General features: G+C 47.8%; 1 protein-coding gene across 3 annotated transcripts in view; it reads right to left on the reverse strand.

The window, feature by feature from the left end:
* Positions 1–26982, reverse strand: part of RCSD1 (RCSD domain containing 1) — a 30411-nt gene extending 3429 nt beyond the window's left edge. For 2 of the 3 annotated variants that reach the window (XM_066207994.1, XM_066207991.1), the window contains exons 1-5: positions 26811–26982; positions 5606–5713; positions 3095–3184; positions 1773–1844; positions 258–452 (exon numbers count right to left, since the gene is read on the reverse strand). In XM_066207994.1, coding sequence (XP_066064091.1) covers positions 258–452; positions 1773–1844; positions 3095–3184; positions 5606–5713; positions 26811–26816 — 471 coding nt within the window. In that variant the 5' untranslated portion in view covers positions 26817–26982. The remainder of the gene's footprint in view (positions 1–257; positions 453–1772; positions 1845–3094; positions 3185–5605; positions 5714–26810) is intronic. The other variant, XM_066207995.1, reaches the window with a different exon arrangement.

Raw genomic sequence — 26982 nt, forward strand, 5'->3', positions numbered from 1 at the left:
CTGAGGAGACTGGGTCCTGCCCCTTCATCCCTTCCATCACCCACTGGAACAGGAAGGCTGCTTGGAGCCACTGGCAGGCAGAGAGGAGACGCCACACAGCTACAAAAAGGCTGTTTGGAACCTGGTGCATAGATCTTCTCTCTTGGCCATCAATACACAATCTTACAGCAGGACTGAGGGCTCAGCCTCCTTCCTCTTCCTCTCCAAGCAATAAGCAAGCCTCGTGGAATGGAGAAATCCTAGCACGCATATCCTACCTTGTTGTAGAACTGCAGCTGAGTGCCCTCCGGGGGCTGATCAAAGCTGACTGGCGTCTCGCTGGGCTGGGACTGAGCCCCTGGGCTGGTGGGCGTTGAGGGAGGTGTGCTGAACGGAGAAACCAGGACCTTCAGCCCAGGGCTTTTGGGGGACACTCCCGGCAGCAGAGCAGCTGGAGCAAAAGCCAGATTGGCCTGCAATGAAAAACCCCCATTAGGGGCATGTGTGACAGCAGCGTGTGCTACACACGACAACCACACAGGGGAACCCCTGCCCTGCCACATCTCTCAGCTGTCACAAGCCACAGACCTCGGCAGTGAGTTTCTCCTGGTGACACTGTCAACAAACAAGTCCGGGCAAAGAAGTTATGACTGGACATTTGTCTTTCCCTGGCAGCTGGAACTCTGGACATGTTCTTTTGTCATCCTGAGGCCTTTTGGGATTTTCCAGTGACCCAGCCAAGCCACCACAGCCTGCAGTGGCTGAGCTGGCAGAAAATCTGAACGTACAGCCAGCCACGGTTCAAGATTCAAACCCTCCCGCGTGTGCCCAACTGGAGCTCGCCTTTTCCAGCCTGGTCTGCAGGTCTTGCAGAATGACTTGTGCCGTTGTGAGAAGACCGTGGAAAGCAGCAAGCTTGTGATTAACTGTGGCAAAACACTTCCTGCTGGCCTCTCATCGAGAGGCTCCCCTAGGCAAATGTCCTTGGGTGCATCAGCAGGGACAGGGCTATGAATAAGCTCAGGTGGTGTCAGGGTGGCCGGGAGGCTCTGGAGTGACACTTGCTGTCGGGACAGGCAGCTGGCAGGGGCAGGGCACTCTGTTTTCAGGCCATCGAGGGCTGAGCTGCCCTCAGGAGCACAGCTCAGGGACCACAGAAACATAAAAAGGGCAGGAAGTGCTGGGTGTGTTTGTGTGTATCGGTGGGAATCCAGATGAGAGAAGTGCAGTGCAGAGCTTCCAGGCACACACACACATGGGACACAGCCAGAGCCTGGAAAACACGCCCCACTGCCAGGATTGTCACTGCCTGTGCTCGAGGCCAGCTCTCCAATGGAGAGCAGGGGACTCAGAGTGACTGACAATGCTGTGAGGAAAGAGCTGGAGGAAGTCTCAGCCAGAGTTCCCCTGACTTTCTTTCAAGAGCTGCACTTAAACCGAGGCTCCTGCCCCTACTCCCTGCTTGAGCAGTGCTGCTGCTATCCCCATGCCCAGCCACGTACTCCACAGATCCAAATGGTCCTGATCCATGCACTGACGTGCTTATGGAAACACCTGGGGATCACTGGACTGCTTCTGGTGCCTGTAACCATTTCCAGACCTGCCCTGCCTCCCTCTTTGTGTGTGGTGGGGCTGGTTCCTCCCCAGTGAGGCCACTGCCCTGTTCACCTCGCTGTCACCCCTGGCTCCTGCACCCCCTTCCCCTCTGGCTGCTCTGCAAGGGAAGTAGCTGTGACCAATGCCAATCAGTTTTAATTTTCTGGGGAAGCCATGTGGGTTCTGCCAGCACTTACCTGCAGCTTTTCAATCATGGGTGAGCTTTTCACCTTGACCTTGGGAATGGGGCAAGCATTTGGCGACCGCTTCTGCAAAATAAAATGAAACAGGAAAACGTCACAGTGTAGCAGGTGAAAAAGAGGAAATACAATAAAGGCAGAAAACTTGGAAGAGATAAGCAGAAACTGCTGGTAGGGAAGCAAATGAAGCTTCCTATAGTGTTTCCACACAAAAGTTTCTTTTTCTTCATTCCTGACCCCGTTCTCCTTTTGTCATCTAGCCATCCTAGGGCTAGATACATGTACCCCTCCTCTGGGGAAAAAGGGCTGCTGTCTGAAGTGTCTGAGTTAGGTGATGCTTGATGGCTCTGCTCCTACATTGCCTTCACTAAGGTATCTAGCCTGTGGCACAGTTTCCCCTGGTATTATTTCAGGACCAGGCAGATTAAAATTCTGCCTCTTAAAGCCTTAATGTTGGCAAATACTGTGAATTTTCTGTAATGAGAAAGACTTTCTGCCACCACTTGAGTAACCAAGTTAAAGGATATGCAATTAGTATAAGCAGGAAGGGCCTAAATGGCAGGAAAGGTAGAGCTATGAAAAGGCTGGAAGCAGTTTGAGAAAGAGAGAGCATTGCTTTGAGAAGGGGCATACTTGCTTTTTTCAGAAAAGGGAGGAATCTAACATTTTAAAACTTAATGTTCCTTTGGCATGGAGGCAGCAAGAACCTGTAGCTCACAGATAAGGACAAAGAACTAGCTGCTGGTTAAGGGCAGGTGACAATGTGAAATTTGGTAGGTAGACCTCATACTCTGAAATACAGAAGGACAGAAGTGACCAAAGAGGGTCTCAGTGTAAAATTTCGTAAGTAGCAGCCAGCTTACCGGGACCTGCTCATTCAAGGGTCCTAAAGAAACATTCTGTGGGTATTGCCAACCAACCCTCTCTTCACTCTGGATTAATTATTCCCTTTTCCTGAAATTGGAAAAATCTCATGAGCAGAACTGTTACCCCATTATGCTCAACGAACAGCATGGGTGCTCCCTGTTCAACTCTAATAAACACCAGTGGTTCCTGAACAGCAGTAACTGGATGGATCCAGCAGTGTGAAAACAAAAGCAGTAGAAATGGGCTGTGCATCCATGCTGCAGGAGCAGGGAACAGCATGGAGCTGACTCTGGGTCAGTACATGCGTGACAGCAGGGGCAGGTTTGCTGCTGCATGATTGATGGCTTTGGCTGCACAGCCTGACCTCTCTGCCACCTCCAAACTCGTGTCTCAGGAGAGAGAACAGGTTGCAGAGAGGAAAGGCCTTGTCCCCCTGCTAAATTGATACTCACTTGCTCACCATTGTCACTTGTCTCAGTTTTGTGGGAATACAAGGGAAGGGAGCAGGGTGGTTTCCTCCGAGTTGGCTTATGTGGTGGTACCTAAGAGAAGAAAACAACCAACTCAGCAGCAGGGAAATCAGGTTTCTTAAAAAGGAAGTGAAATTCAAGCACCAAAGGGCATGCTGTGTGAGTGACCTGCTCGGGAGGCAGGGCTCAGCCTGTCCAAATGAGTCATCCAAAGGCAGCAGAAGATGGTATTGGCACGTGGGTGGTGCTTGTGGCATCTAGAGCCCAGTCTTTGTGCTGGAAGAGTAGTCTGTATCTTTTTCTTTGTGCAACAGTGTGTGTGACACTCTTCTAAGCAGTCCAGGGTGGAGAAGCCTTCCCAGAAACTTCGTCTGCAAAGCACCCTGCTGGAAACCCCTTCACACTGGAGAGGTTGTTACTGTTCTCTTTCCTGTCATTACCAGGATTTCCTTTCAATGAGTCTCAGCTGCCTACCTGGTTCATGATTTCCTGCTTTATGTCTCATATATTTTCGAGGCAAAAAGGGTAATTCTGGCTTTTTCACAATTTCATCCCCATTTGTTTCTCTTGAATGAAGGAAAGCAGCACACAGGGACAAGGCCTCAGCTGCAACCTTAAATTTGACTAAGAAACAGATTCTCTAGAGGAGAAGGAACAAGGCAACTTAATGGCAGGGACATTGAATCCTTCTGAATGTCCCTGGACTCTCAGAACTAGGAGAGAGCTCCCTAGGAAGGAAGGGATGCATGGCACATAAATATTGCTCTGCTCTTGAAGCCAAGCCGTCTCTATTTTTATGCCAGGTTTGTAGTCTCCTGCCAAGCTGTTAACACACTTTTCACGTGTTAAATAAATAATCCAAAATAACTGGCTAATATTTGGAATCTTGGATAACATCCACAATAAAGTATTTGGATAATTTTGTTACCTTCTCACAGGCTGGCATGTGAAATGTTGGATTAAGGCATCTCTGCCCTCTGTACAGTTGGCTGTCTTGGAGGACCTGTGGACCTGATGTCACTTAAATTTTGGAGGTGCTGCACCCAGCCATGGCACTGCTGCATCTCTGAGCAGCCCAGGGCAGCCCTGCCCTTATCCTTGTGTCATGCCAGGAAGCAATAACGTGTCTTGTGGAAACCCCAACATTCTGCAACCATTAAATGCTGCGCTGTGCCACAGTGGATGTGTCAGAGGTTCCCTGGTTGACAGGATTCCCCTCTGCTGGCATGGGCCAAGCAAGGGTTAAAGACCATCCCTTGGGCCATTAATCTGAAGCCAGCTCGAGAAAGCTGGTGGGGAAGTGACAGATGGCTTGGAGAGAAAAGACAGGAAACTTTGTCCTCCTCTGTCTCTGGAGAAAATTAGTTTCCTCACACTGTGAGGCCCCTCCACGCTGCCCGGGCTTGGGAGCAGCAGAGGTCTGCAGATAACACAAGAGAGGTCTGGGAACTTTCTGCCTTCTGAAGGGTGAGGGATTTCGTGCAATTAAATCCCATACCTTCAAAAGGGGAAATTACTGTAATGGGACGGAGGGAGTGGTGTGCTGGCGACTGGAGGGGAAAAAGTGCTTGGGAAAAGATTGGCTCTTCCCATCCTGGGAGTGCTAACCTCTGATAGATGATGGCACGCCAGCCCTGCAGGGCAGAGGTCACCACTGCATCCAGCCAAAGACAGGAGGGGGGACAGGGAGGATACCCTTAGGGCAGGCTGCCATCAGCAGCTGAGTGGCAGAAGGGAGCAGCTCAGTTTCAAAAGGTGCCTGAAAAGTGCCACCAGCAAACATTTATGCTTCTAAATGAAAAAGGCATAATGATAGAGCAGGCTCTCTGAAAATGTCAACCTCCTTTCCCAAATAACCCTGATTTCCTTTCTTCCTAAGAGAGGTATTCGAGTGTTTTGCTTAGCTGGAGAAAGTCAGCGCGTGAGGCAATGCTTGGCATGGTGAGATTTCATTAAAATAAAGTTTCAGCGTGATAGAGATAGGCACAGAGTCTGAAATATCATGGGGAAGAGGCAATGAAGGTGAGTAAAGAGGCAGCTTTCTCTGAAGTAATAACCTGGAGGAAACCTCCTTTTGTGAACGAGGTGCTGATGATCTTGCCACTGGCTGCTAGCTGCATCATCTGTTGTTTGTTTCTCTTCCTGTCAGTATTGACTATTTCATTATTCATTGCTGCTGTCTGCCCACAAAAGCCAGCCCAAATGGGACATGCCTGCACTGCTCTCTGCTGCTGTTGGGTAAATCTGTGCACCCCACCAAGCTCTGCAGTGTCCTGGTTAGTGTCTCTCCCAGAACATGGCTCTGCCAAAACACTCGTCCACCAATCAGCAATGCATGGAAGATACAGCCACAGCTTGCATTGCACGAGGAGATGAATTCTGTGCGCAGATCCAAAATCAAGGTGGATTCATCCTCAGTGATGTTCCAGCAGGAAGAGACAAGTGATTAACTTCCCACTCGATTTCCTGCTTACCTCTTTTCCTGCACCTTACCTCTTTTCCAGGGATATTGGCTGCTTGCTCTTTGAACTTCCCTGCTAGCTGAGCCACTGAGGGTGACGCTGACTTGTCCACCTCTGAGTTGGTCTCTGCTGGCCTGTTCTGACAAACCAGGAACAAGAAGTTGTGAGTGAAGGTTGGGAAAAGCAAGCCTGTGTATGTGTCACAAAGTTCAGGAGTAAGCAAGGACTTGAAGCAGAGTTTCTCACATCTGGCATCAATCAGCCAGCCTGAGAGCAAGAAGTTTTGGAAGACACGATTTAGCAGCATTTTCAAATATCCCAGAAAATCAGTAATTCATGCAGAGCCTTTCAGCTCCAGCTGAAGAGCCTACACTCAGTAGTTTTCAATGGAAGCAAACCAGGTGTCTCAAGCCAAGTGTCTGTTCCTCTTACCCTTGCAGTGAGCAGATGGAGCAGGCAGGAATGTACATTTCCCATACACATCCCCAACCTTCTCATACCCTTGTTACTGCCCTGGTCACCATCAGCTTTGCTTTTTCAGTGGTTCTGCTGTGAGAAGCCATTCCCAGTCCTCACAGCAAGCCAACATCTGCTTGGAGATGCGTCTGTTGCTGTTCTGCTTTTTTCTCAGTGAAATACTGAGGCGGGTGTGGCGGGGGGGAAGGAGGAAATACCATGGCTGAGAGAAGCTTCCCCTCCCCTGGGTCCACAGCAGGCTGAGAAGCAGAAGGTTTGTGCTAGAAGTCCGGATGATGCAGCTCTTCCCACATCACAGTGCCCTGGTGTCATCCCACATTTACCTTGTTTTCTTTGCTAGGTGTCTATTGAGCACTGTGAATAGAAAGCCTTGAAAACAAAGCTGATGAAAGGAAACCTTTGTTCTTCACCTCCAGTATCTGATGCCGGGGAAACCAAACCAGAGGAACTGAGAATAACTAACCAACAATTGTTACTCCAACCAGGAATAACAATCCTGATTTTGTTAAAGGTGGAGAGGTCAGAACAAGAAAGCAGGCTATGAGCCATCAGTATGGAACCTCACACCTCACAGCTCCCTGTGCCACCACCATGAGCCCATGACCAGCACCACACTTCCCACCTCGCTGCCTCAATGCCCTTTCTGCTTCTCTGGTTTTGTTTGCATCGTAGAAAAAGGCCTTTCCTTTTCTCAGAGAGCTGTAAATAAATGCTCCCAATAAATGTTATCTTCTTTTTTCCCAGGCCCACAAGCCCCTGTAGGTGTCTGCCATTCCCTGTTAAATTTCCCATACACTTTGGAATAGCTTTCCTGAATCCAAGGAAGTCATATCAAGCTGTCTCATCCCAGTGACCTTCACGCACCTTCCCCTCGTCTTTTCACCTTTCATTGGAGTAATTACAGGCAGGGAAAGTGGCAGATAATGGAATGGAATGGAAGAAAGAGCGAGGTAAGCAGATCAGCAGGGCAACCTGTTGCACATGAAAAATGATGGCTGGGCTAAGTGGGGAAGGACACCAGTAGCAAGATGCAGGCTGTGTCTCCCTGCTGTGAAGGGAGGGCAGGCTGGAAAGAGGAAGGAAGGAACAAAGAATGAACCTGGAGAATGCAGGATGATGGAGTGGCACGCTTGGCTCATCATACCGGCTCCCAGCATAGCTGGGCATGGCAGAAAGGACACCTGAAGCAAGGACTCAGTTGAAACTAAGCAGCTGCAAGTGCTCTGTCTGTGGCAGAAAGGCTGCCTCCCTCATGGTCCATTTTTCTCCAAGAGCTTCTCTGACAGCCCCTCTGCCTTTACCCAGAAAAGACACTGAACTTCCTCTTGGCCTCTCTGACCTCTTGTTTCTGGGGTGAATTTTTCCTTTCTTTCTTTTCCTTTTAATTTCACCCTGAAAACACAGCTGCCTTTCTTTGATCCGAGCTGGGAGGCCAGCACGGTTCCATGGGTGTCTTGTGCCGGGGCGCAGGAAGCACTGAACATGCCATTCTAAGATTAGCTCCAGTAGCCCACGGGGCTGTGTCCTCCAGAAACTGCCAGCTGCAGACTCTCCCATTACAGAAAATAAAGAACAGGAAAGGATCCTTTACTCAGGTCCCTTCTTGCACTGCTGTGCTGTATCCAGCTTTTTTGCAACTTTTTTTCCCGCCCCCAAGTGATGTGCCAGGCTCTGCCAGACCAGACGTGTCTTCTGGTCAAGGGAAAGTGTCGTATTTGGGTGCAAAAAGTTTCCTTCCTTGCACTGCAAGGAGAACATCATTCCTCTGACTTCCAGGAGCTGGGCTGGCAGTCTCCCTCTCCTCCTTCCCAACACCGTGAGGAAAGTGGGAAGCTACGTTTTATCACTTCAACCCAGGGCGTGTACCAGCCCTCAGCCTCTTCCACACCCCAGACTAAGACATGCGCTTCTCTCTCCTGCCCCACAATATTAATTATGCAATCTTTCCCACTCCTGGTCACGTTTCCCACCTCCCTGAAATAACCACTACTTTTCTAAATGGTGATGAGAAGTAGCTCTGCTCCTTTCCTCTCTCTCTCTTTTTTTGCAATAATGGTGAAATTACTCAGACATGATTTTTTGTGCTTTTTGCAGCCAACTGCTGATTCTTTCCCTTTTCAGAATAAAATCATGGTCAGTCTGCATGGGCTAAAGCCACTGAGCTAAGGTTAAAAGCTTTGTCCATCAGTAATTTGGTGGCTGCTACTCTGAGGTCTTTCACAGTTCCATAAAAATAAGTGTCTAAGCATTGTATCTTCTGAAAAATGTCAGGCAGGGCTGTAAACAGGAATTGCATTATCCCGTCAATGTAAGCATGGCACTGTCAGCAAAAAAAGGAAGTGCAACTTCCAAGTTCTCTGTAAGGGGTTTGTTTCACTTTTCTCTTCCAAGTAAGTTTATAAAGTTGAGTAAATTTGAAAATGGTTTTCAAAACCATGTTTCTTCATCTGCTTTTAAAACTGAGCCTAGTCCCTGTTAGCAGCACTGGGGAAGAAAGTTCTGCTTTTATCTGTGTCTGAGCTACAAATGTGCCAGCTTGAGCCTCCCAAACCTCTCCTTCCTCATGCATCAGAGTCCTTGCCTCTATTGCGAGAGCAAAACTGTCCACCACCCCCTGACTCTGCAGATTGTGTGAAGGGAGGCCACTGGTTCTTTTGCACAGATCCTGCTCCTCTCACAGGCTGCCCGGGTCCACTGCATCCCCACAGAAATGACCTGCTCCACTAGGTCCCCACAGAAATGCCCCATCATGTGCCTGGTGTGACTGCTGAAAAGAGGAAAGTTCTACTGGCTGTCATACAGTGGAGTGTTTTGGCTAAATACCAGCTGAAAAACAGCAGAGATCTCTACTTCCCTAATCTCCTTCCCTCCCCTACAAATCTTCTGACTTGTCTGCTTTTGCAGGTGGGACATTTTGGCCAGATGGGTCACCTTTTATCTGAGAAGCAACACCTCCACAGCACCTTGCAAGGCTGGAGTGTTCAGCAGCTATGAAATCAGTGATGGTTACACAATTTCTGGTACTGGTCCTGTGTAACTATCAGCCCAATTCTCATGGAGCTGCATCTAGACATGGTTTTGAGGCCAGTCCCTGATCTCCATGTCCCTCCTTTGTTTCAAAAAAGCTTCACAGGAATGATTCCCTGCAGCCTGTTCTCACACCAGCCCATCATGCAAGATCCTGTGCTCACACAAGCACTGCAAAGCTCCCCTGTGACTCTCATAGGGATCATAGGGATCTTTTCCTTGCTGCACACACAATCTACCTCAGCAACAGCAAGTACGGCAAAAATAATGACAAATATAATGTCTCAACAAGGCATCCAAGGCTCAGGACTAGTGTCTTGATTTCAGATCCAGAGAGGGTGATAATTCAGCACCCAGTGCTGCACCATGAGAAGGGAGCTGTCAGTATGCTAGAGAAAAGCAAGAGAGTGTCAGTGTTTTTGGGGCACAGTTTCACAGGGCCTTGGTTTCAGACAGCTTATGTTTCCAACCACTCACTCTCCCCTGACCTTTCCTTTCCCCCTTCCCCCCTCCCCTGCACCCATGTGAGTTTGTGGGGCTGTGCTGTAAACTGGATCACTGAAATGATCTGGGCTTAAAATACACCCCTTAACTCTTTGCACGGTTATTTTTAACCCAGATCATTTCGGCCCAACACGTGCTTGCCCTGCTCTAGTGGAAAGGGGTGGAGGGGTGGCAGGGGCAGCCTAAAGCACAGAGGGGAGGGCTTCCCTTTAACTGCTGCAGCCAGAGCCTGAGGAAATGACATCCTCGGGTGTCCTCCTGTGCTGATAAGACAGAAAAATCGTATTTTTGCATGCCTGCTGGTAGAGGCTGAGCTGGTCGGCGGCACTGGTGCTTCACCCTGCACCACCCACCTGAGGTGCAGCCAAGTCCAGGCCACGACCAGTGGGCCACCACAGGGAGCACATCACTGGCAAGAAGTTGCCATTAAGCCCCCACAAAACACCCATAAAGCACCGTGTCAGCCACCCCCAGAAGTTCTGCTTCAAAAGCAGCAGCCAAAAGTGTAAGCAGGTTTTCTTTGCTGCGTGGAAGAGACCAAGCTCTACGCCTGTAGGACCTGCTCAGCTAAGGAAAGGATGGAGATGCATCCACGGGGAGGAAACTCCTGAAGTCAAAATAAACCATCATCACACTCTGCCCGGAGGCCAGCAACTGGGAAGCAGTGTTGTGGTTTTGCTGGGATTAAAGCATCGATCCCGACCAAGGCTCTGGATTTCAGGAGGGAACAGAGCCTCCTGCAGACCCTTGCTTCCCTGCCTGGTTCAGCTCTCTGAAGGCAAAGCACCCTGCACAAAGCCTCCCCAGGGCTGACCCTTCTCGTTTTTCAGTGAGGTAGCTGCAGGATTTGAGGAGCCAGCCAGCCACAGCCCTTGTCTGCACAGGAAAGTTTATACCAAACTGAACTAAGTCTGCCAGTGTGCAGGGCAAAACACAGCCTTGATCTGATCGAGGTGCTGCTTTTCTGCCTAAATGAGCTCATTTGCAATCGGCTTGACTGAAAGGAGCTGTTCTCAAGGTCTCAAGTACCCGACTCTGACACAGAAAGCAGCATTTTGGGAATGACTCCATAAGCTGCATCAGGGCATCTGGCTCCTTTCAGGGCTCCCCAGGGGCTGGAGGGGGTGAATGTCTCCTACTCCTGCAGTGAGGTGCTGCCTCTTCCCCAAAAAGGTTCCCCTGCAGAGCTGGGCTTTGATGAACTGGAGATGTCCTGCACACCTCAGACCAAGCAATGGAGGAGTGATGACAACACAGCTCCAACTTGGGGTGATGATTTCCAACGGCAAGAGCCAATCCCTTCTCCCTGACCCAACTTTTATCCAACCACAGAGGCCAGCTGGAGGCAAAAGGTCCCTGAATACTCACACAGGGCATGATCTAAGGTATGCTTCCTGTTTATCTGCAGAGGACATGAACTTCTGCTCTGGAAAATGCACCACAAATGCATCTCAGTTATTTTGGCTCTTGCATTTTTTAAGTGCAGATAAGATTAGATGGGCAGGTCATAAGGAGCTCCTCTTCAAATCAACTAAAAAAGCACAAGAATAGTTTTTAATGAGGATTGGACCCATGCTACTGAATGGGAAAACCTCTCTAATATGTAGTTTGCAGTTTCACTCAAAGTCATCTCTCTGCATGTGACATTTAGATGAATCCCAGCTTGCACCTCCCTGCCAACATAACCTGAACTGATTTGTTTATCTGTACCCATGCAAGCACATCAGTGGCACCAGGATCATACTGAAAGGGGAACATTGTTTGCACTGAGCAGGGAGAGGCACATAAGCTGGGTATATTTAAAACACAAACCCCCCCAAAAGAACAAAGTGAAAGACGAGAGGGTGGGAAAAAACCTGAATCACAGCATGAAGAATCAGGCAGCTCAAAACAGGAGATGCTGCTACCCACAAGCTGAGCCGGCCCGTTCTCTCTGTGACCCACAAAAGCACAGGCTGAACACAGATTGCCCAAGAAGTGGGTGGGCTCACACTGGCCTTGGCCCATGTTTTACATCCCTAGAAGGAAATCTCACGATGCTTGTTCCGACTGGAGCTCAGCACCATGCTGGGCCCCTGGCTCAAGAAGCAACACATCTCAAGATGTAAGCCCTGAATAAACAAAACTCTTCTTGCTACATTGACCCCTCTTCATCCCAGCAAAGCATCCCTCTTCCCATCTCTCTCTTTACTCTTCTTCACAAATCATTCTCACTGGAGACCTTCCAGCTCTCTGTTTCAGGAGGGATTTATGTGATTTATTTACTCACTTGGCGTCTTATCTGGCAAGGAAGCTGCTCCTTGTCTCATTGTAGTAAATTTTAATTATTGGCAGAAGCCCCAGCTGGAAGTGGCTGCAGCTGTGGCTCTGTGATACCTCGTAGTCAGTCCTGTCCATCACTGTCAGTGTAGCCTGCAGCACCTTGGGAAGTGAGGCCAAGGCTCCTACCTGCCTTTCCTACCACTTACTCCACAGCAGGGGAGATATTTACTGTGCTGTGCTCCACCAGAGAAAAAGATGCCCTGTGAGCCACCTCTGCACCTTCCTCTGGTGGGGCTAGGCTAGCCCTGAGAACTTTGAGAGCATTTAGAGCTTACAGTTACTTTCCAGGAGAGGACAAGACAAGAATATCTTGCAGGTCTTTCAAATGTATCCTAAACACTACACAAAAAACCCCAAAACAAAACAAAAAAATCTATTTTTCTGCAATATTTTCTTTGATCAGCCTTTACCAGATGCTAGACACCTCCATTTCACAATCCCAATGAGAATTTTGTGAGCTTTATGAACAGCAGCATGCACAGAGTCCTCATCCTTTTCCCCCAAGCTGCCATCAGATGGCTGAGCAAAAAGGAATAACTGGTCTCAGAGTGCCTTGGGCCCCTCACTGCTAGGATGCAGGAGTGAAACATAATAGAAAGCCGAGCAAAGAAAGTAAGATTTCCACTTAAAAGATACAAGAAGAATTCTGGGGCTGATATCAGTCCATAAAATCTGGTTATGAAAGAATGTAAGGGTTTGTTGAGGGGTATAATGATGACCCCAGCACCTCTGCAGAATCCTTGGCTGTTGTTTGTCCGGACTGGCATTTTGAAGGCTGTGCAAACAGGTTTCTAGCTTGACTTGCAAGAAAAGGAGTTAATGTCTCATATGAGAGTGTGCACAATTGCGCAGAACCATTGCATCTTCAAGACAAAGCTTCCTCTACATTGTGAAACCTCAGCCAGCGCAGAGGAAGCCTCCACATCTGGTTGATGTCACACTCAACAGGTTCATTCTTGCAGCTTTGGGGAAAGTAATCTGTGAATTAAATTGATATATATTCATTTATTACACAGAGATTGGAGTTTGAGCTCCAGATTTTTGAGTACTCTGCGAAGACAACGGGACCTCAGACTAAGTCTGGGACCAGTCTGAGCTCCTGGCCCCAAAAATGGGGTTTTAGACCCCTCTGACCCAGCCACACATCTCTTCTGTAAATATCTCTATAGATCTGTAGATCATGGTTTCCTAGTCCTGCTTACACGTGCTGCCTTCAAGCAGCGTTGTTAGAACCCAGAGATGCCTAGCAGCTCTCCTCGGTTCCCTCTGAAAACAGCAGCCCTAACAAAGGTTCGACTAAAACTCCTGAAATGCAAGTGGCAGGAAAACACATCAGGTCTTCTCTTGAAGAAGAGTCTTCCTTTTTGAAACATTTTCAGCGGAGAGCAAGCTTCTTGCCTGAGGGTAAATCACTGCTGGCCTTTCTCTTAGAGTCTATTGAATAAGTTATCGACAAGAACAACTCAGAAGTATGACATTCCTTCTCAGAGGGGCACCCAGGTCAATGCTTATTCCACCAGAGATAAGTGGATATAGGATGAGTGTGTGCCGGACCTCAACTGCAAGCCTATTGCACAGCTACAATGAGGGTGACAACGAGAAAGGAGCTCGGACTATAACCCAGGGCAGAATTCTAGGAGGAATGTGGATTACCAGGGATTGTTTGTTTTTAAGAGAAAGGGCAGAAAAATCCCACTTTACATAAAATATGGAAAAATATGTAACACTTCCCTGAGTTTGGAAAGAGTTTGCTTCAGGGCAACATTTTTTTCTCAAGACTTGCGGTGATCTGGTCTTGATTTTCTCATTCTGAGAGCTCCCTTGTGAAGTGCTGCCATCCTGGCACTCGGGGTCAAGCACTGCCCAAAGGGTAACGTGAGGATATTCCAGCTCAGCAGCTCTCATGCAGAAGACTGCAAGAAAATCTCTCAAATTTCAACCTCGCTTGAAAACTACAGAGGGTCAGATCTGCCAAATTTAAAGGCTCACCAAAGCAAGATTTGGGAATTGGATAGAGGCTGATAAGTAGCCCGAAACTAGCAAAGGGACAAATGCTTCTCAAAGGAAGAAGCACTGTGTTGAACTCACCCACTACACTGTAAACAAATGGTTCGTGCACTCTAGCCTTGCCTACTCAAAGCAGGGGAGGAACTGCCGATGGTTTTCCATGGTTTAGTGGTTTGAGGTGCCCAGGTCTATTTGTACCTGTGAGGTACCAGTGGCCAAAGTGTGCTGGGCCATGGGGACCACTGGGCGGTGGCTGGAGTGAGATGCTGTGGTGTCAGCAGAGCCAGGCAGTGCCAGGCAGGAGGAGACAGGCAGAGGAGAGCAGCCAGTGCCAGGCACGCAGGAGAGGAGCTGTGTCCTTCACAACAGAATTATAGGAAACATCTGCAGGCATCGGGAAATTCAATGTGATGAATAAACTATCTACCTTCTGTTTCAGAGACTGACTACAACGAAAAGAAAATGAGATAATCATTATTTTAAGCAAGTTGTTTTTTCCTTTGTGCCATGCTACGTAGTTCTCAGGAGTGCCTGGCCTGTGCTTGCCAAGCTCCGTCTGGCGAGATTAGCAGAAGCAGCAAGAGTCACTGCGAAAGGCACAAGTGAGATCTTGAGCCTCCCTTGTGGTAATGAGGATATTTGGCAATTGCCTGGTGCCTACGTGGTCCCAACACTGCATGGGCTGATTAATCTCAGCAGCATTACCTCGAATCACTGTTAGGAGCACCTGCTGAGAGGGCACTGTATGGGCTCGTGCACTTTAATGCCTACATAGCTACTGCTGCACACCCCCCAGAACTGGTCCTGAGGCAAGCCAGGGTCTCATCTGGCAGGAGAGCACTCAGGTGACCAGGCAGGTGTGTGAGGTCTCCTCTGCCCCAGCAAACCTTTAAATCTTTGCCACGTGCTGGCGCAGCTTTACCAAACAGGCTGGCAAGTGCTTGCCCTAAACCCTGGAATAAAACCCATCCCTTCCTGGACAGACCAAAGAGTTTGAAGCCCACACTCTCAGAGAACAGAACGGAGCCCAGGCTTCCTGAGCAGGTGTCTTATTGCGTCTGGCAAAGGCTGCCAAGAGGGGTTTGATCCAGCACCATCATTACCAAAAGAGGCAGCAAACTGCAGCACCTGGTCCTTGCTGGGCAGGGTGCCTGTGCAGGGGCAGCATGTGTGAAACCTCAGCCTGTACCCTACAGAGATACAGGCAGCTCCTGGCTCTGCTGTGCCCTGAGCAGGAAAAGGCATCTGGCTGTTCAGCCACGACTCTCTGTGCAGGGGATGGCAAACCAGTTAAAATCAGCCATTTAAATAAATTATTTCGTGTGTGTTCACAGTGGTCTGGGAATCTGTGACTGAGGTGACCACAGAAACCTCCAGCAAAACATGGGTGTCAGTGTTTCTTTTTCTCTAATAAATGCTTTTTTGTGAAATGCCTGATCCTGCTTGCTTGTGTTTGCCATGCTCAGATATTCTAATGGGAAAGGAGTGATGGGAAGAGATGAGGATGAGGGACAGGGGGAAAGAGATGAGGACCCAGGGACAGGTCAAGCAGGGCAAATCCAGGCTTGTGCAGAAGCAGCATCCCAGGCACTGGTTAAATTTTAATGTAGAGCAGGAGGGTGCCCAGTGAACTGGAGGAACCTACAGGGGCAGGCTGTGGCTGCAAGATGTAAATTGCAGCCTTTCCATTCTGCCTTAGTCCTGTAGCTGATCTACGACAAGGTGATTCCCCTCAACTACTCATAAATCCAGGAAAGAATTTTAGCCCAGCAACTAAAATGAGATTTGGCCCCAGAAGCCAGAATGCTCAAGAGGAAAGACACATAAGGCACTCAAGAAAGGACAAGGTGACTGCTATTGCAGGAAGAAGACAGGAGGTTAGGATGAGAGGCAGGAAGGTGAAATAAAAGGCTATTAAGTACCAGTGAGACCTGAGGGGGAGAGGCTGTGGGACACAGAGTAAAAGGAGCTCATGATCATCAGGATTATTTGGTTTACAAGATACATAACAACATTTGCCTGCAGACAGTGACAAGGGCAAAACAGGAGGGCTAAGCAGGGAGACAAAACCCCACACTGCCAGCCAGGCCAGCTGCCTGCAGACAAGGTGACCGGGGTGTCCAAGAGAGCAGGGAAAACTTTCAAGCTTCATTAAGGAGTCCGATCAGTTCAAGGAGGAACGGCCTCCGCCTTTCCTGTAAAAGGGCCCTGCACTTGCCTCATGACAAGCCCAGCACAGCTGCTCGCAGACAGGCCGAGCAGCCAACATGGAAATCATTTCAGGTAGCAGGAAAAGGATCGTGGATAAAGTTGCTGTGTGGCTGGATGTGGTCATACCCAGCCACACAAGTGGAAAAAGAGGGAAAAGCAGAGAGGCTGCGCCCGCACAGGCAGCATGGCAGCCTTTCTCTGGAGAGGCTCCATGCAAGGGGGGTTCTCCTGCCACCTGAAGCAGCACAACCTCAGAAAAGCACCCATACTGGGTTTTAAACCCAGACATACCACACAGGGCTCTCCCTTGGACCCTCTGTTTTCTCTGTTCAGAGGATGAGGTATTTAAGATGATCCAGCTCCAAGAAATAAAGAAAAAAGTACAGAACTATTGAAAAGTTGGTCGTTTGCTGTGTGGCTACTGTAGGTGGAAATGTATTGCAAACCATCTAACTGCACCTCTACCACTGCAGACTGGAGCTCAGCCATCAGTATCTTTAAGCACTGAAACACAAAAACTAAATAGTTTAACACAGATCTCTGCAACTGCTAAGTTTGACCATGCTAGGAGACTAGACTAATATACCTCTTCCCTTTATGCAGTCCTGAAAACTCAGTGTCTTGCTATTTCCTTCAAGTTAATAAACTTGTTTTAAAAATACTGGCTGTATTTGTCTGGAACAAACAGTTTCAAAAAAAAAGGTGGTTCTTTTTTTTTGCTTTTTTGGCCTTAAAAGAACAGTGTTGATATTGTAGAGCTCTTCCCTTGCTCCAAGTGAACACCAGGGACACATCTGAAGCAACTGTCCATCAAGTTTACCATACCTCTGAGTCTTTTGGGGGGAATAAATGCTGCTTGAATGGAAGTGCTATCAGTAAGCCAGAACCTTGCAGCAGATAAATTGAGCATTCCTATTATTTGAGGTTATGAAAATTCAGATTGGGATGCCGAAAATAAAGTCCCTTACTCTGGAATGCCCTGTCAAGTACAGCCCTCAGCTCCTCACTTAAAGAAGGCCACAGTGAAGGAGGCCAGTGGGAATACAGCAAGAGGAAATGGCCTCGAGTTGCCCCAGGAGAGGTTTAAATAGGATATTAGGAAAAATTCCTTCACTGAAAGGGTTGTTCAAGCACTGGAACAGGTTCCCAGGGAAGTGCTAGAGCCACCGTCCCAAAGGACATGTACATGCAGCACTTAGGGGTATGTTTTAGTGGTGGGCTTGGCAGGGCTGGGTTAATGGTTGCACTTGGTGGTCTCACAGGTCTCTTCCAATGTAGATGATTCTGTGATTAACTTGGCAGCGGGACTTCAGTGTCATCTGAGAGCTAATGCACCACTTTCTTAAGGAATTGAAGATCCCCACTCTCCTTCAAGCAGCACTACTTTACATTTCTCCAAAATTAAATTAGGTGATCACCTACACACTTTGCAGCTTAGTTCAGGAAGACATCTGGATTTTCTGGCATGTCAGGCAGGATATGGATATGAAGTCCTGTCATGAACTCCTTCTCTCCATCTGATGGGAGCCCTCTAGCAATAAATACTGTCTGAAAGCTTGGTGATACAACCAGACATGAGCTATAGCAGATATCTAAATTGCAGATAATATGTTTGAAGGCGAGGGGAGGAAGAAATGGGTTATTTCTCAGAAATTATCCATTGAATAAATAAGTTGATGAGGTTGTGTTGTTTTAGGAATCCACAGACACTCCCAATGTGGAATTGCTCCGTTGGAGCCAAGGGCTGATCTGTACCCTGGCAGGGTGATGCTGATGTCCTGATCTACAGCTGACACCAGCTGTTAGCAAGATGTTGGTCTGGCTGGCCTGGAGAGCATTGCTTCCCGTGTGCCTTCAGCAGCTTGTCCAGGCAGGCTCTGGGATGTGTCCTCCAGACTTCCAAAGGCTGCTTCCATGGCTGGAGGGGTGGGGTGGCAGCTCTGATGAAGAGCAGTGGTGGCCACTGTAAGATGTAGCTGCTTTCCTAGTGAGCTGCCTCCACCAGCTGCTTGTACAGAGCTCTGCTCCTGGCCAGGGCTTCCCTCAGGATCCTTCTCAGCTTCCCAGTGTTTCCCTTCCAGACATCTGTTTTTCTTAATGGTCTGGGAACTGTACACAGCTTGTCAAGTTCCCCCAAATTAATTGGTGCCTCCCTGTGTGTACTTCCAGGCCTTCTTCTGGGGAGCTCTTGCTGCTCTAGAAGGGTAAGGAGTGAGCTCACGGAGAACAACCAGCAAAACCTCCCAGGCTGCCCACAGGAGACAGGAAATAGTGCAGCCTGTGGGGCAAGTGCTCCAATCGCACGTGAGCAAGGAGTTCTAGCATAAGACAAAGAGTGGAGAGATGGCCAGGAAGGCTGGACTTGCATGTGCACTACTTCAGTGGGGAATGGAATGCATAAACCATGTTTATCCTAGGATACAGATCTCTGAGATGAGCTGTTTTCTGTTGTGCTCCGAAATAAATCCTTATTTCACACCATCTCAACCACAGTGTTCCTTCGAGTGACTTGCTGTAGCTGCAGACACGACAGGAGGCTACACCCTGTTCTCACCTGCAGACAGGGAGACCCTTGGGCAGCTGCTCTGTAAGAAACAGCCCCTGTAGAAGGAAAGGTCTCAAACCAATGGATCTTCTCCCTTGGTTGCCTCAGGGGGGGGTGAAGAAAAAAGCCCTGCTTTTAGCAGAGTCTGAAAAAAAAATTTCAATACAAGGAGGCTCAGACTCAAGATGCTTCAGGTGGGACGAGGAAGGGATCACTCTTGGGCTAATGAAATGGTTAAAGAGGATGAACTTTGGGCAAAGTGCATACACAAAAAGCTTAAATTATCTAATCTGAAACTATTCAGAAGGTTAAATTAGAAACTGAAGTCACTGAACTGTCAAAGAAGGTGCATGGAGAATGCAAGATGCAGGGACAGTTCAAAATACTTCTGATAAACGCTGTAAGTAGACTGTGGTCCCTCCCCATTTAAACTCAGAGACAGCCTAGTTGCAGCAGCCCAGGGATTCAAATCCTCTTAATTTATCAAGCTGGGAACAGAAAATCAGGAGGGTAAATGAGCCTACACAGAGCTTCCAGGACTCATCAGTTAGGACTGTGCTATCTTTGTGACACATTGCTATTAAATTAGGTCTACGCTGGATACAGGCAGGTCAGAGAAGGAGGTTCATATTTATCTAAGCCAGGAATTTAGTCTAAAAAGGTACACAGATACGGAGTGGAGGAAAGTGATAGCAAGCACTCTGCTGGCAGCCAGCTTGAGGTGTGAATGCTGAGCTATAACCACAGAGATGTCTTGTTAGTTGGACCCTAGAGGGCTCAGCAGCCTCAGTGGCGCTGAGGATCCGGGTCTACAAAGCTGCTTTCCCACCCTTTGGCTTTATCCAGAGTCTCCAGCCTGTGAGACTCCTGAAAATTGGGAGAAACAGTGGGAAAATGTACCCAGGCAGCTGTAATTTGCTGCTGTATTTGAAAATTCCCAAGTTTTCAGCCCAGTCTGGATCAGCCATAATGATGCATTGGAAATTTAGTCTTTTCCATAGGTGAGCAACTCCTCCATATGCCCCAAGGAAAACGTACACAAGCAACTCCTGAGCTGCAGCTTGCCCTTTGGCATAGATTATTTTTTTGGTGATTTGAAGAAGATAACGATCTCTTGTTTCTGAGTAAAACAGCTCATAAAATTCTCCCCAAACACTCCAACAGAGAAACCCAGTGTTTGCAAGAGCTTCTAAACACTCTACCCCTACTTCAGTGCTCTACTTCTTTTACCTGCTGGCTGACTGGAACTCATTCATATGTTCTTTCTCAGGCAAGAAGAGGAACTTTAGTTCCTTCAACCTCAGGCACAGTTTCCCCAGGTTCAAGCTGGGCCATCAGAACCAGGTGTCCAGGAAGTGTGGGCTCAGTGCCTGCACAGCACTTGCTCAGTGAGTGAAGCAGCACTAGGAAGCTCTGGCCAGCAAGTCCCTGAGTTCACAGGTGTTGGGGAGAAAAATTAAATTCAGTTTTGATCTCTGGAATCGCTGGAATGATCCAGAGATTTTTGAGTACATCATTTGACTATGTCAGGATGGTGAGACATGAAATTCAAGTCCTGATGTGAGTGGAAAAGGCAATTTTGCACTGAGCTGGGAGATGAAAGACAGTGCTAAGATTGTTTGGGTTTGGGGTTTTTGGGGTTTTTTTTGTAGGAATAACCAATGTATTCAGCAATCCATCCCTTTCCTTCCACTCTGTCCTCTTCACAGGCACCTGCTGTCTGGAGGAGCACGTTTGTCTGCAGGGAGAGCCCCTCTGCCTGTAACTGGGAATGAACACCTGCAAACTGGGGATGGAAACTCTGGGTTCTCATGGAGGGACAGTGTCGACAACTCCACGCACCTTGTAAAGACTAAACGGGAAGCCAAATGAGACTGTGCACATTTCACAAGTTAAACATGCCCTCACTGCAAGGCCCAAGGGGTGAAATTCCTGGGAAGCCTGGCACACCAGCTCGAGTGTGTGTCTATGAAAACAGGGCATGTTTCACCTGAACTTACATCAGGAGGAACGTGGCAATGAGCAGAAAGGTATTTCAGGATCACTGACGGCTTGAGTAAGCCATGATTGCTGTTGCAGTAAGCAGTGTTAAAGGATAAAGAAACCCATTCCAAAAACAGGAAGAAAGAATAAAAATAAAATTGGTTTTGTGCTTTACACAAGCAATAAAATAACCACTCCTGGACTCTTGCAGATGGGATGCCAATTTATTTTGACCTGAGCTTCCCACAGGCAGAAATTTGCTGGGCTTGAACAATGCACTGCAGCAGGGAGGAATCATAAACACTTATGGGGCCTGATGCTGAACAGCCACTGGCTTCTCCTAGCAGCCCACACGTGGAAGAACTGCAGTAAAGCATGGTGCTGCCCCTCTGGTGGCCCTATCAGCACCACTAACCTGAATACAACTGAAGATTGCTTCTTATCTTTCTAATGCTCAGACCAGTCTGGTTTTGAATCATTCATGGGAAAAAGATTTCTACAACTTTTGGTTTCCACTACGCTACTCCAAACCATGCCAGGCCTCGCTGTGAGAAATCTGGCCCGCTATTTGGTGAGATATAAAACTTTCCTTTAACTGTACCCCATTATTCCCAGGCATACTTTTTTTCCCATGCACTAACAAATTCTGTTTCCTCTGTGCTAACACTTTTACAATAATATCCTCAGTCTCCCTGCAAAGCCACGCTGACTTGTTAAACTCCAATCTTCTGAGCCAGAATTCCCTCTCCTTCGCATTTTTGTGCCTTTCTGTGCACAAGAAGTCACTGGCCTGCACCCTTTAGATATCCAGGTTTTCCAAACCACACACGTTAATTCTCTGCGCATTTGAGAAGCCTGGGATGAACAGGGGCTTTGTTGAAGCTGGCTGTGGTAAATCAATATCCTTTGCAGATTAGCCACCAGTCATCCACACTGACCAAAACCCTGTGTGTATCTCGTTAGAAAGGGCAAACAGGTGTATTTGCATATGTAAAAAACTCAGCTTACAACTTTGCTACCTGTTCCATAGGGTTTCAGCTCTTTTAAAATCTGATGATGAATGATGAAGAAAAACTCCATGCATGTAAATCTGCCATAAATCTGGCAAGTGAGGTGTGGGTCTTTGTTTGCAGAAGACTTCCAGAAACACCTTCAGCAAGTGATGTGCTTCAATCTGACAAGAATTTCGTCCAGTGTCTTTTCTGTCTTTCCAAAAAGTGAAAACCTCATAGGGCACTAACGAGGCAGATAAGGCTTATCCTTACCAGCACATTACCACGACCCAGATACTGGTGCTAAGATATAAAGACACAACTCAAATTTGATGTGAAAACATTTCTGGCATGAGACTGCATAGCTGGATACATTGTGACCTGCAGGAAGTATGACTTAAATCCATGCCTAGGTGAGACTGTAGGAATGAAGTGCCCAGTGCCTCTGTCACAACCAGGTGTGAAGCAACTCCGCAGTGAGTGTGTAATAACAACTTGTCCTTCCACAACAGCTCTGCTGTCCCTAGACCACATTCATCTTATCCTGCTGTCCTGCAAACTGCTAAAGGCATATCTTTGTCTGCAAAGAACCAAGACAAGGTCCTCCAAACAGGTTTCCTTGCTGCTGGGTTCAGCAAGGCTCTATTTTGGTTCTGCCTGCTCAGATCCCAAATTCAGGCTGTAGAGTTGTCTCAGGAAAAGGAGCATCTGCCTCTCTCAAACACCTCTGTTAACAGACCCAAGTGGAAACAGAATGGAAAACCAACCCCAGTTTGTGTGGGCTGGTTCATTTCCATGATAAAAGCCAGCAAGTTTCCAAGCAGCATCTATTGATAAAGCAGTGCTGTTGTTTTCCCTTGTTCTCCAGATAAGCAGCTCCTGGGAATGTATGAGAAGGTATGTGTGATATGCTGCTCAACTGCAAAGCATCCTGCCAATTAGACAGGATGTGGAGCACAGGACAGAAGGCGTTTCCAAAATGCTGTCACCATGGCTTGGGACACTCAGACAATGAAACTGGGGAGTGAGGAGAGGTTCAGAAGGATCCTCCCTCTCTGGTGGCACAGGAAAAGCCTCAACTCCACTTATTCTGGGGTCTCTGCTAGGTGGGAGAAAGGGCTGCAGCACAGCTCATGGAGTTTGGTTTTGCTGTTTTCAGTCCCTTGAGAGGGAGGCCTCCAGTCATGGGGATGTGGAAGTCTGGCAAACCTGATCCTTTCCAGGACTCTTTGCTGCAGACATGCTATTTACTGTCAAGCAGGTCCCAAATCTGCCCAGACCTGAGGAGTAAAGTGGGGTCACATAGTACCTCTCCCCCTTAAATAAACAGAAGTTATAAATATAAATAAGTTATAAATATAACTTACATAGAAGTCATAAATATAAATATAATAGATATACATTTAAAGAGTAATATAAATATTACTCTTTAAATATATAAGAGTATATTTAAAGGTTTAAAGTAGATTTAAAGATATTCCCTTTATTTTCACAGACACACTGCACAAACGTGTCATTTTGATGGGTTTGGGAGGAAACACCGAAAACAAGTGTATTCGAGGTTGAATGTTAAGCAAAAAGGAAAAAAGAAGAAGGGAAAAGGAACACTTTACCTTTCAGAATGAAAGCAAATCATCAGAGCTTCCTGAGAAAGGGATATTGCCTCCTGGCAGAGCTAATCATGGTGTGATGCACATTCTTAATCTCAGCTCCACGGCTGCCAGGGTGGCCTGAGACCTCCCTCAGCCCAGCTCACCTCCTGTCCTGCTGCTCTGAGGACCAGGATGGTCAGAGATTTCAGATTTCAGCCCTCTCACCTGCCCACTCCTGCATCCCCTCCAATTCAGTCCCCCTGGGTGACGTCTCCTCAGTGCAGTTTTCCTAAGGACAGGGTGAGTGCTGCCCACCCAGGAGGTTGCCCAGAAGGGTGAGGTGAGCAGAGAACTGCCCTCAGCCCTGGAAAAGCTTTCCTTCAGCTGACTCCATGCACCAACAGGAAAAATGGAGATCTAGAGGGAGTAGCTGCAGAAAAGAAACATGGCAATGGAGGTGTCACAGTATTAAATGACATCTGTTGGCAGGCACAAAGAAGAGGGGAGCCTGCCCAAAACACACCTGCCTGCTGCACCTCTGCAGCTCAGGGAACCCATCACACCATAGGGAGCCACTCAAGTGAAATTCAGTCTTGGATTGTTTCCCTTTGCTGTGCAAGTAAAGTTCAAGTGTCTCCATGCTCCCAAGCCCCTACAGAGAGGCTGGGAAGAGGAATTCCACGACTGCTGTGGAACATGGGCTGCAGAAAGCCACAAGCACTTTCAGTGGATGCCTTAACTCACAACATCTGCAGGAAGGTTTGGGAACCCACAAGCCATGGGAATTACACAGCTTGGGCCAAATCTGAAGATGTAAACTAACAAATCAACACAAAAGTTTCTGACAGTTTTTGTACCATGAGTGCAGAGAATGTTTTGTGGCTGATTTGCTTTACAAGTGGCTTAGCTCTCCCCAGTGCAATTTTACACATTTTTGATATGACCTCATGTTAACAATCTGTGGTATAAACTTCACGATTTCTTTTCATCTTACATAACACTGGAAAGAAAACTGATTTTCAAATTCATTTTGCATCAAGAAGATGGGCCAAAAAAAAAACCCCAAACCCCTCAAACAACAAAACAAAACGCTGAAGATCAACAGACTCACAAAATTACGTGAACTGCAAGGGCAGGGTTTTGCTGCCTTTTTCTCCCTCTTTAGGATCTTAAATAGTTTCAGTTGCTGCTTTCAATGTGGCACATTCCTCACAGCAGGATGGCTAAGACCAATAGGTACTAGCCCCTAAGTAGCAGCAAAACCACACTAACCCCTCTAAGAGAGAGATCCCAACTCTCTTGCTTCTGTGGGTTTCTCACAACTAGGGTCTTCCCGCCGGAGACGTGATGGAAATCAGCCGGCTAGGTCAGCCCTCTGCCCTTTTCCTCCTAATGCTGGTAATCCTCATGTGTCCCATTAGAGCAAAGAGCTTGCCAGTTATGCCAGCAGGAAAGCATGGAACAGCTCTGCCTGCCACTGATGAAGCAAACAGGGAAACGACAGCACTCCTCTCGTTCCTGCTGCACAGGATCATTAAATCTGGTTTTAAAGCAAAAAAAAAAAAAAAAAAAGACTGCGGTGAGCCTCTGTGTCCTGCCTGTGAAAAGCTCTCAGGAAGAAACAGAGCAGAGAATCAGCTGGTGGGAAATCAAGTTCTTGCTCTTGGCTCTATTTTGGTCTAATATTTTCTTACATTTGGGACAATAAACACCTTTTTGGAAGCTTGGGGCAGGACCGAGCGCACTACTTATAGAATATCTTGAAAATTGAGATGTTTTAAAAATAAGAATAGATTCAGCAACTTACAGATTATCAAAAAAAAAAAAAACAACAGGTAACACAGGAAAAAGGTGGGAAATAGAGGCAAATGGGCAGAATCAAGAGCAGGAAGCTCTTATGTCAGACACCAGAGAAGCTTCTTGGCCACCAGACCTTCTGTATGTGTCACATGTGCCTCCAAAAGGGAAATGGCAGGTGTGCTCCTTTCTACCCAACTTTCTACTTTGCTCTTTTCTCCCTGAAGAGGGAGAAAATACTCAAGGGGCACAGTCCTGTGTGTGGAGAGGAGAGGGGGTGAGGGAGAGTGTCCTCAACGTGCCAAAATACCTGTTTCAGCCCTAAATTATAACAAATTAGGAGCTCAGTTCCCCCTCCCCTCTGATACACCACGGGATACTACAGTGAAAAAGAATAAAACAAGTGTTAACAGTGAGCGAACTCGGCTCTGTCAAACCTGAGAAGCATTGCAAAGCCAAACGTTTGTCATGCCACATAAGTAGTCTGCGGTGAGCTGGTTTCACCACTGCTTGATCCTTCTCCACCCCAAAATCTATTTAGATAATTCGGCCGAGGACATTTTTTGTAACAAACACACCTGAACAGGCCAAATCTTTAACCCTTGCCTGTGGGACAGGTCAGCACAGACAACAAGGATGGCGATGGGTGCTATCACAATTGCCCAGCTGAGTTTTGCACTGGAGATCTTCAAAGAAAAACTGAAGTGGTGCTTGAAGCACACTGCTCCCTGGCTCTGTTGCGTGTCCCCGGGTACAGGGGCTGCATCCACGCAGAAAAAGGCTTATCTGGGAAGATAACATAAAGTGTTTAGTAAGGTCTCTGCTTAGCAGAGAGAAATACCAAATGTCCTCTTTCATAATTTGAGGCTTTGCCAATGTTGTAATCACCTTTCTATTTCCTGTGCCCCTCCTAAAAATAAATATTCTTTTTCCCTTGCCACTTTAAAGAACTGAAAAGCTCGCGAATCCAGCCTGACACGACCAAAGCCAGCACCACCATTCCCATTCTGAATGAATGGGACAGGAGGCACAGGGAGGTGAACTGCCTGGCCCAAGAGGGTGTTGCACAGGAGAAGGCTCGAACATAAACACCAGGGAAGCCAGACTCCTGTTCACCAGCCGTGTGCCCACCCTGAGGCATGAGATCCAACGCTCCTGAAGCACGGGGCGCATGGAAAAAAAGGGACAGAAAACCCTCTGGGGGTGTGCCACTCATCTACCTCGCTCAAGCACAGGTTCTCAGGTCCCCTTCCCTGACCCAAAATGCTCTAAAAAAATGAGACCTCCCAATCCAGTGGGACAGGGGCTACCCACAGCTGAGGGTGTGAATTCCAACTGCTGCTGCACGGGTTGGGAAGGAACCAACCCCAAGGAGCCTGTCAGTCCAGGAAGGTTTGTTCTCTTATGTCCCCAATTTAATGACTCTTTAAAACCTCCTTTCAAAATGATACCTTTTAAAATCTAACACTCTAATCACACTTCAGAGATTAATAAGTAAAAATAAGAACTCTTCCTCGCTCCCCTTTCACAGAGGTAATTTCTTCCCAAACCATCCCCCTGCTTTCCAAATATGCACTAAAACCTGTAAAAGAGTCTGAGGTGCACGATAGAAGTTGGGGCGAGGGGAAAGAGACCTTTATCTGAACCCCAGCAGAGAGATATTTTGAATCTCCCTTATCGCCTTCAGGAAGAAATTGCTTTGCAAGGTGGAGCTGAAGCAGATCGCAGAGCCAGCCACAAGCTAGTGGAAATAATAATAATAAAAAAAGTTTTCTTTACCTCCATGTCCTGCAAGAGAGAGGTGTCCTCGGGGCAATCTTTCTTCCCCACCCCTTTCCCTGTTATCTGTGGGAAAGGTTCGGCCGAGGCAGAGCAGAGCCGCGCCGCCGTGGAGGGGTGGGAGATCCCAGCTCCTGCTCAGCCCGGACTGACAGCGCCCGGCGACTGGCCC

This window comes from Chamaea fasciata, unplaced genomic scaffold (genome assembly GCF_029207755.1).
Source record: "Chamaea fasciata isolate MVZ Bird 193981 ecotype frontalis unplaced genomic scaffold, bChaFas1.0.hap1 SCAF_2, whole genome shotgun sequence".
Classification (NCBI taxonomy): Eukaryota; Metazoa; Chordata; class Aves; order Passeriformes; family Sylviidae; genus Chamaea; species Chamaea fasciata.